The sequence below is a fragment of the Micropterus salmoides genome, unplaced genomic scaffold (assembly GCF_014851395.1).
Source record: "Micropterus salmoides isolate LMB-PRFRI ecotype aquatic unplaced genomic scaffold, ASM1485139v1 Ms_hic_scaffold_14, whole genome shotgun sequence".
NCBI lineage: Eukaryota > Metazoa > Chordata > Actinopteri > Centrarchiformes > Centrarchidae > Micropterus > Micropterus salmoides.
This window is the reverse complement of record NW_024040485.1, coordinates 10,569,016-10,578,210: the sequence shown is the minus strand read 5'-3', so window position 1 is coordinate 10,578,210 and position 9,195 is coordinate 10,569,016. Positions and strand designations below refer to the sequence as shown.

Genomic DNA, 9,195 nt, shown 5'->3' with positions numbered 1-9,195 from the left:
GGATATTACTTCCATCACTGCCATATATTATAATTTATGGATATTTACATATATTACAGTGCCACATATGGGACTCTGCACATTACTCATTAGTTTCACTTCTGTGTACCAAAACCCAGATTTACATTAAAATATTTATGAATGTCTGTGCAGCCCAACACCAGTGGCTGGTTGATGTCAGTGGCAGCCACAGCTTCCAGCCACCATGTCATTATACTGTTTCAGGACGACATTCTCATCATCGTCGAAGTAGAGCAAGTTGATGGAGAAGAGCTTGTCGGGGATGCAGCACGGCGTCTGAATGCCTTTGATCAGCTTCAGGGCGTTAATGATGGACTGGACGGTAGCGTGGTTGGTCGGCCTCATGTTCTGACCCAGAGGGAAGGGGCAGGAGCCTTTGCAGTGGTAAGCGTTGTAGCCCTTGGGAGACACAATCCAGCCCGACCAGCCAATCTCCTCAAAGTCGACGTAGAGGGGCAGACGCTGGCAAGGCAAAGACACACCTTCCTCCCCGCTGTCCAGGGAGCGGGCGCTGCGGGAGGACGGACCTGATATGGAAGCCTGTGGCAGGCTGGAAGTGATTGTTGCATCATTTGGGTCTGGTCATAGAAGGGAGAGTGTTTTGTTAGAAAACACAGTATTTTAAAGTTCGGCTCAGTTGTGGGTGAATTGGGGTACAGCACAATTGGGGTTCAGTACCTCTAAAGTTAAAATACCATCTGGGGTTCAAATCTTTCCTGTTATTTTGTCTTTCTTCCCACGTTGCACCTTATTTTGAAAAAAGGTTTGGTTGTTTCTGCAGTAGGATAACAGGTTGGCTAGATGATTTAAAAACATCAACTCCCTCACCAGGCAGTTTTTTTTTTTTTTTTACATCAGACATCTGATGAAAGTATGGCTTTGGTAGCCAATTAGCATTGGATGTCAGATACTTCTTTAGAAATGTGTCTAAAATAATGTGTTTGTAAAGTACAGAGATCTGTTCTGGTTGTTGATGGCCACACAGACATTCTTGTCATAGATCAATAACAGTCATAAGAGGGCCCAGGGCTTCCCCTAGCTCTTATCTACCCCCCCTGCTCATCAGCAGTAAGACCACAAAAATACCTGAACTGTGTATTCTTACCATCACTGGGCATAACCTGATCGATCAAATGACATTCAAGCTTGAAACAAGGCTCACCTGTGCTTTCAAGAGTAGCAGAGCGGCGGCCATCGTCAGTGAAGAGGACCAACATGGGCTGTTTGCTCTGGTGGTGGTTGCGCCCTGAAGCAAAACGGATCAGTTTCATATCCATCTGACTTCCTCCCAGGGTCCGAACCACCACATGGAGCCCCAGGTTACTGCCTTCATCTACCATCCAAGAGCGGACCTTCATGAAGAAGTTCACAATTCAAACACAGAATTCACCTACAGAAGTAAACGCAGGCCTTAAAGAGAAGGGAATGCTTACTGCTTGTGTAATGGTGAACACTTCCCAACCAGTAGAGTGAACTGGGATGAGGCGAGAAGACAGCAACTTCTTCTCTTGTGTATTGTTGGTTTTGCTTGTGTCAAGCAGCTGATAAACACTAACCTGAATGAAACAGGAGAGATTACAGTCCAGGAGAGGTGCATTTGGGAGGATTCACTGTAGCCTATTTCCTTATATTGTTCAGTTACCATAATTTTATTTAATGGTACATACCTGGCAGAAATGATGTCTGTGGAATGTCAGTGTTGCCTGAGGTCGCAGCTTGAAAAGATGGAGCTCTGCAGTGAGAATCTTCTCAGTTCTGGCAACCGTGGACAAGTTGAACCTGAACTCCACCTGTTCACTGCGCACTGCAATGAAAATTATGTAATTAGGGACCAAAACAAATCCTACTATATTTCATCCTCTAAAGTAGCCAGTACCAATAAGCACGCACAAATCTGATCTTACATTTGTCAAAAAAGCTGCGCACAGTATTCCCCTCCAGAAGATAAGGGTCCTTAGTCACACCGTCCACATCAGCAACCGTGTTGTACAGATCAAGCATGTACTGTGGTGGCTGCTTGTGTCCATGGATAGCAGGAGGGTCCTCCATCCCAAAAACCTCCAAAAGTCTCTTGATGGCAGCTGAACGGACTTCCTTTGACTCGTTCTCGGCGGTGAAATGAAGTGAAGGCCGTGCAGCGGCGGCGCACACTAAAGTGGCAAAGCTGATCACAAACATCAACATCTCCAAGCTTGAGCAGATAGATCCCGGGTGTCCTGAGCCAGTCAAATGGCCAGCAACTTGAAGTTGGAGTGACTGCAGGGTCCTTGAAGCTCGACTTTTTATTTACAAAGGCTCCCGTTCACTCTTCAGTGCCCTCAAAGCCTTGGCAAACAGCAGTAAAAATGCTATTTGGTCGCAAATGTAAATCACCAATCAGCGAATGTAAAGGGAGACTAATGGCGGCGTTAACAAGGTGTGAGCCCGATTGTAGATTTTATTCAAGCCCATTGTCCCCACGTCTGGCAATAAAGGCTCTAATAAACTAAATCTAGCCTTTGAAAAAGCTTGGTACTTATCCACGAGTGACTTTGTTTGTGTAGAATTTTTTTTTTCTGATAAATCTTTGTAGAGTGGAGGAATGTCAAGAATATGTTCAGAACAACCTTGGAGATGATCTCTTGAAGAAGTGGTTGACTCACCATGGGAGGTCTACTGCGCCTGAATGAATCCATTAATTTAGAATAATGGGCACAGTGTCTTAGGTGGAAACCAATTACTTCGATAAAGAGACGGGTGTCGCTGGCTACACGTTGCCAGATTTACATAACTGCTTATCGAGTTAAAGCTGGATTATCACCAAAATTTGATTTTATAAAAGAACTCCAACTGGACTGATCCCCTGCAATGTAATAAGCTGAGGAGGTGCTAAAAGACTTCCAGCCGGTGATTTATCTTTATAAAATCTACAGCAGTTTAACATAATAACAACATAATTACAAATAAAGTTGAATCTAATCTAATTAATCGTTCTAGTTATGGCTTAAATGTAAATCCCCCACCCCACCCCAACAAAAAAGGAACAATGCATTTTACTGGTAATGGTTTTTACAGTGGACACTTTTAATTTCGTTACATGGTTTACCCTTACCATTCCACTAAAGACACAGAAACATCTATGAATTAAAAAATTATTAACCATGAGCACAATAAGCAACCCCATTATTCTTTAAACTTGGTTATTTTTCATTTATTTCTCGAAGCCAACTTTATTCTTTCCAAGGAAACTCAAAAATGGCTCACTGTGCCATATGGTCACTTTGATTTTTACACACAATTACGCAGGAGCAAAAGACAGATTGACACTGGAAAAAAGTGTTTCCCTCACTGTAATAAACATTTAAGAGATCAAAGTTTTTTTTTTTAACAGGACACTTTGTAAGCAAGTCATAAAAGCTCTTCTTTTAAGATGACAGGAAAAAAGTGTTGTTTCACACGTTCATATCAAAATAAGGAGCTATTAAGAACTTGCATGTGTGTTTTTTCAAAGGGACATTTGCGGAATTGGTTGGCTTTTCATGTGCTCCTTTCCAGTGCTTCTTCAAGGCTTCATTTTCGCCCATTGGATTATGATACTGATTAAAATGTTTTCATTGATCCATAGAAGTGTGTTTTAAAGTCTAAAAGACAATCTGTCAGGTCATTCTTTATATTAACTTGCTTTCTGAACTCAAACCTAAAGTGTATGAACTATTTATACTAATTTCAGTTATATAATTTAAAAGAGGGCTGCACACACTTGCTCTGTGGTAGAATTTTACTGAAGTGTCATTTATAGTTTATTTTCTTAGTAATGTACCTGGAACACCTTTCCAAAATGTTTTATGAAAAATGTGTTGTACATTGGTCAAACAACAAGTACTCTGTATTAAATTTATTTACAAAATTATCATTTTACATATATTACATATAATACAATAATACTTTAGGATAGCAAGTTCTTTAACAAATGTTATAGTGGTAGGATTTGGTGGGGTCATCAATAGGCTGCAGCTAATGTGAATTAAAGCTTTTCAACTACTGAGAAGGAATTGGACGTTGTGTTCCAGTAGAGGGCGCAGTGTTCAGTTTTGGCAAAGGCAGGAAGTGATGGAGAGGACCGTGCGTATGTGCCCATGCTGGTTAACGAAGCTGTGGCTCTCGTAGCCCTGAGGAACACAGGCCTGTCCTTCAGCCCATAAGTGGCAGATTTGTGGATCTGATGGACTCCTGCAGCAGAAAATTGAAAGAACATTAAAATCACACTGTGCACTACATCAAACAACCACTTCACATGCTGTATGTGTAGTCTGAAGCATAAAATAACCTATATTACAGTATCTACATGTTTCCTACTGTTCTGTGACAATAAACCTTAGTATGCTAGGTTGTGTCATGTTGTGGCTGTATGTCCAGTCACATTTTGGAACTTTTAATATTTTTAATGTGTTGTATAATTCCTGTGTAAATATTGTAAGGTATTATGAATCTGATGAAGAATCTACTGATACACATATATTACAAGTGCACAATGACAGATTTGTATTTTTAAAAGCAAGTAAAATAAATCCCAGGCATTAGGACATTAACCCCTTAAATCCCACTGACCAGATTTTGTGGCAGTGATAACTCATGCTGTGCAGCCAAAAATAGTGCACAAAGCCACAAAACTTTTTTTAAAATTCTAGATGATAGCCCAGTTGTGTCAGGTTTAATATAGGGAAGATGTGTCTAAAATAAGGAACCATATTGAATGACTATTTACAAAACACAGTGTAAACACGGAAGAGCTTCTATCAAGTGCTGGAACAGCATATTTATGAGATACTGTCGACAATGTGGAAAAACATTTAACTAAGATAGACTTTTAGTATTTATTTGTGCAGCATTTTCCTCCTCCAGCCATAAAATCAATGACATGATGAAGGAACCATAAGGTACATTTGGAATGTGAACCTCTTATTCTTTTCATATACTTAAGATAAACTGAAATTACACTGTTAGAAGTCTGCCACAAAATAAAGCAGAAGGTATATTGAGGACATCTGGATATAACTAAAGAGGCCAACATGCTGAGTACAAAAAGTGTCAGAGCTTACAGCCAATTGTAATAAGAGGGGAAAGGAGGTGTGTGTGTGTGTGTGTGTGTCGGGGGTGGGGGGTTGTTGTATAAAGCCGCTGTGTTCATACTTACCTGAGAAGGCATCGGTTTCCTGTAGTACAGCCTCCCAAACATCTGCCCACATCTATTTCCTTTGGAAAATTAACAACACAGAGAGAGGGCAATCAGCTCACAGCTGGTCACAAATATTGACCCAGTTGTGTTGGTGGGCCAGCTGCTGTTTAGCATGTTTACTGCTTTGATTCGACACCTGCAGGGCCCATTTGTGTTTGCACTGCACTCGCACCTTTGGTGCTAAGGAACAGCAGATGACCAACTGTGTCCAGGAATTCAATTCAAATCTTACCTTAAAAACTTAAATCTAATATGATCTTTATCACACAAAGTCTGATGCTAAAATAACAAAAAATCATTTTGATCTTTGTGGTGCTGAGAGGGTTGTGGATGGACTTTGTAGTAAGGGCTTCAGAGTGGGACTTTTGTGTATTGTATCTGTTTAAGGGAGAATAATGAGTCTAAATCCTCATTATCAACATAGCCAACAAAACAGTTTAAATCAGGTTTTTATTGTATTTTCCTGAATAGAGATGAGGGAGTCCACTCAAATCTGCCAGTATGTCATGTGTATTGTTGCAGGTTGTGCACGAATCACTATGCACATCATCCTGAGGTCCTTGCATTAGTGGCTAGTAGGCTCGATTAAGTGCTGTCTTCCACACATGTGTCTAATGAATAAAGATACTTCATTACAGTCTGGCACCCAACTAGACACCCATTTCCTCTTGACGTGATTACAAAAGAAAGTGTGAAACCGGCATCACTAATGAATCACTGTTCTAGTGTTAACCATGCCATGGTAAGACGAAATGTAGCTCATTTTGAAAAACTGGATTCAAACACAAAGTTGGATTCACAAACAGAGCCCATGTTTTAGTGATAGTTTAGAGTGTACACCTACTTTGAGCTTCTCCTCTCTGACTCCATCTGCATGGTGGACTATTTCGTAGTAATACTCCACATATGGGACCCTGTAGCAACTTTCCTTCAGCTCACAGGCCGCCACTGTTTGGATGAGGACCACTTTGTTGGGGGTCTCCAACAAGGCTGAGTTAAACTTAGTGGGGACACAGGAGAATCCCTCTGTGAGTGATTGATAAAGGAAAAGTTAGAGTTATATGGGCAGGAAGAGCAGCTCAATTACAATATGTGATCCAAATGTAAACCAACTTTTAAGACAAAGGATTAGCTTTTGAGATCACTCCCAAAATGATGGATGAGTCTTTCAATACACTAGACAACAACTTCATAACTTATATTTTTTCTGATGCTGTTAAAGATGTTTGTGTATATCAGTGTTGGTTGGAAAAGAGACATATATCTTCAATTAGGTTATAGTCAAACACACAAAATGTTGCTTTTTCTTTAATAAACTCTTGTTTTTTTTTAAGCTAAATTAAGTCCATTTAGCTAAAATCTTGAACTGATCAACATGTTGGAACTGGGGCTTTAACTTCATCAGTAGTGAATAGTGGTGATTCCAATGCTGTGCAGTGCAGGACTGTTCTGACTATCAGCCGGTTGATATGGTTTTACAGGCACCACAACGATAGGCTACTGTAGTTCAGTGTATTTCGTTAGACAGTGGTACTGTACCCGTTTGTTCATGGTTGTTCACAAAAACGTTAGGCTACTTTTATTTGATTATAAAATCTTGCAAAAAATCATTTTACTCAGTTTCCTCTTTTTCCAGCAAAACTTGGTTTAAATGTTTTATGCGTTATTGAAACTTTTCCAATACCACTGGAAGTCGACTCTTTCATTCATATCCCCTTCTGTTTAAATAGACTGATTGACCGACCTTCTGTTTTGTTTTCTGCACACACACACACACACACACACACATACCTGGCGAGCCCTTGGAGCGGGGGCATCCTCCCACGTCGATGACTGTCTCATACGGTGTTTCGGAGTAATAAGTCTTTAGTGCAGGGACTCGGATGCACTGGGTCAGCTTGATCTCACAGTGGCATTCCTCGATGACCTCCACCTCCCGGGGTCCCTCGAACAGAAGCACCCGGTCCACGCGCATCCCAGTCGGCTCACACACCTGGCTCATCCCGCAGGAGGGTAGCTGATTCGACTGCTCCGAGCTCTCTGGGGCTGCAGGTCCGCGCGACCTCATCTTTTGTAAGGTGAGAGAAACCATTGTTTGATTCAGACATGTCAAAATGTTTCCCTGTGCTTTACTGTAAGGGGTGCAAAATTATGTTGAGAGACAGGTGTTTTTTTCACTTTAAGTGTATAGTTTTATTGTTGGTTTACGCAGAGGTGCCCATCAAAACTAATTTATCTTAAAAATACTAATAATGCTTTTGATACTAAAATAATTGCTTTGTGATTCTTCTGAAGTAACTTCATTGTCAAGTAGACTACCTATTGGAGTTTCATCAAGACAACCTCGACAGACAATCCCACAGTTACAGCGCGCCCTTGTGGCTGTGTGGGGGAAATCCACTTACTTTTTTGCTCCTGAGAAATTCCAGCATTGAGGAATGTTTTGAGTATTCCTGCCGTCCTGCTTCATGTGATGGCCTGGGTGCCCCCCCACAGTGCAACCTACACATTCCCACATCAATATTGACAGGACTCCCAGAGATGTCTGTGGAGAGAGATCGATTTGATGTCAGAAAAGCAGGTAGTAACATTACAAGGAATTATTATTAGTGATTATAATATTTAAAATATTTTCTCATCTCAGTTGCTTTTAAATTTTTCAATTTGTTTGACAAATCATACATTAGCTCCTTTTGCGGGATTACAGACACGCATTTAATGGCAAATTAACACTTTGAATACTTCCATATACTGATAGAAAAATGGTAACCCTGAACATGTGGTGGAATGTGATGCTTTACCTTGTCCAATGTAGATGAAGTGACTCTGTCTTCTGCAGCATACTCTCTGTGTCAACAGGTTTCTGTGATCTATGTGTTTACTCAACACTCCGGTCACTAGAAGACATAACACAGACATCAGTAATTTAGCACTGTTCATTCATCATTTTGCTTGATATGAAAACTTGAAAAAGCAAATGTATTCTTTAAGAATAATTTAAGACATTGTGTTTTCCAAGATGAGCAGAATCAGATCCATGAGATCACAATAATTTACATAGTAAATTACATAATTTACGAGTTAAAGATGGGACACAACAGTGCAGGAATCCTGTCTTCTTCAAGGTCATTTGTTAATAAAAAGCATTAGCAGGCAGGGCTTTCTGAAAAAATTAGTCACTTTCAATTACATTATTTTAAGAGAATGTTTATATCACGCATTGTGTTCATTTGGAAATATTCATTTTGGACTTGCATGGGGGGAAATTGTCAAATGAAAGTGAATTGACCCCACCTTGCTGTGCAGTTAAAAGAAAACATGTGAACACATCACACACTTTTCCCAGCATCACACCTTCCTCTATGACTCATGTTTCACAATGAATATCACAAAGGATAAACAAGTATATTTGAGTAGATTGTAGTCAGTCCAATTAATGAATAGCTGGTTGTGTACAGGCCACAGCAGCAGTAGTATAGAGTGGAGCAAACAGTACTTACAGGTCAGGTGGAAGGCACACAGGAGGAGAAGGAATGGTCGGGGTACATCCATGGCTTTAATCCGAATCTGCTCCTCAGCTGCCAGAACCTGAATGTCCCTCTGTCTGCTGGTGCCTCTGATATTTATATGGGTTCAAGCTTCAGCCCCAAATGTCACCTGAGAACAAGGTCTCAAAGTGGTGTGGACCTCAAAAAGTGAGAGCTAATCAAATTTCCATGCTGAATGCTTTGTGGGATGGAGTTCTTACAAGCAGGGGCCACTTCAAAGGAAATCTCTGCAGCTTTTCTGTTTCGGCTGCAAGGGACGCAGTGGCTCGAGTGTGTCGACCGGTCCGAGCTCACCCTAATGAAGTGCTTAAGTAGCCTTGAGCCATTAAAGCGTCGCACATTCAAAGGCATTAATCATCTTTTATCTCAGGGGGAAGGTGTTTAGCACCTTCGACTTAAAACAAAACCTGG

The 9,195-nt window shown here is 40.7% G+C and overlaps 2 protein-coding genes across 2 annotated transcripts; both read right to left on the bottom strand.

Annotated features, from left to right (window-relative positions):
* On the bottom strand, window positions 1–2,580 carry LOC119903030 (anti-dorsalizing morphogenic protein). The gene is made up of 5 exons (XM_038719419.1): window positions 1,926–2,580; window positions 1,689–1,825; window positions 1,455–1,577; window positions 1,184–1,373; window positions 1–599 (listed from the first exon to the last, which is right to left on the bottom strand). Exons 1-5 carry the CDS (start codon window positions 2,203–2,205, stop codon window positions 178–180), a joined length of 1,152 nt encoding a protein of 383 aa, XP_038575347.1. The 5' UTR covers window positions 2,206–2,580; the 3' UTR covers window positions 1–177.
* A 1,320-nt stretch (window positions 2,581–3,900) lies between these two features.
* im:7138239 (uncharacterized protein LOC497366 homolog) lies at window positions 3,901–8,788 on the bottom strand. Its single transcript, XM_038719368.1, has 7 exons — window positions 8,737–8,788; window positions 8,038–8,133; window positions 7,642–7,781; window positions 7,028–7,304; window positions 6,081–6,262; window positions 5,195–5,253; window positions 3,901–4,230 (listed from the first exon to the last, which is right to left on the bottom strand). The coding sequence occupies exons 1-7, from the start codon at window positions 8,786–8,788 to the stop codon at window positions 4,086–4,088; spliced, it is 951 nt and encodes a 316-aa protein (XP_038575296.1). The 3' UTR covers window positions 3,901–4,085.
* Between the last annotated feature and the right edge of the window lie 407 nt (window positions 8,789–9,195).

What these genes read in the sequence shown, in the direction of transcription:
- LOC119903030 (XM_038719419.1), bottom strand. Translation starts at nt 2,205, where the DNA reads ATGTTGATGTTTGTGATCAGCTTTGCCACTTTAGTGTGCGCCGCCGCT. An exon ending in GCGCAGCTTTTTTGACAAAT is followed by an intron (nt 1,826 to 1,925) that starts GTAAGATCAGAT and finishes TTTTCATTGCAG; the next exon opens with TGCGCAGTGAACAGGTGGAG. An exon ending in TGCTACTCTTGAAAGCACAG is followed by an intron (nt 600 to 1,183) that starts GTGAGCCTTGTT and finishes TTCTATGACCAG; the next exon opens with ACCCAAATGATGCAACAATC.
- im:7138239 (XM_038719368.1), bottom strand. Translation starts at nt 8,788, where the DNA reads ATGGATGTACCCCGACCATTCCTTCTCCTCCTGTGTGCCTTCCACCTG. An exon ending in GTGTGCCTTCCACCTGACCT is followed by an intron (nt 8,134 to 8,736) that starts GTAAGTACTGTT and finishes TATGTCTTCTAG; the next exon opens with TGACCGGAGTGTTGAGTAAA. An exon ending in TCAGAGAGGAGAAGCTCAAA is followed by an intron (nt 5,254 to 6,080) that starts GTAGGTGTACAC and finishes AATTTTCCAAAG; the next exon opens with GAAATAGATGTGGGCAGATG.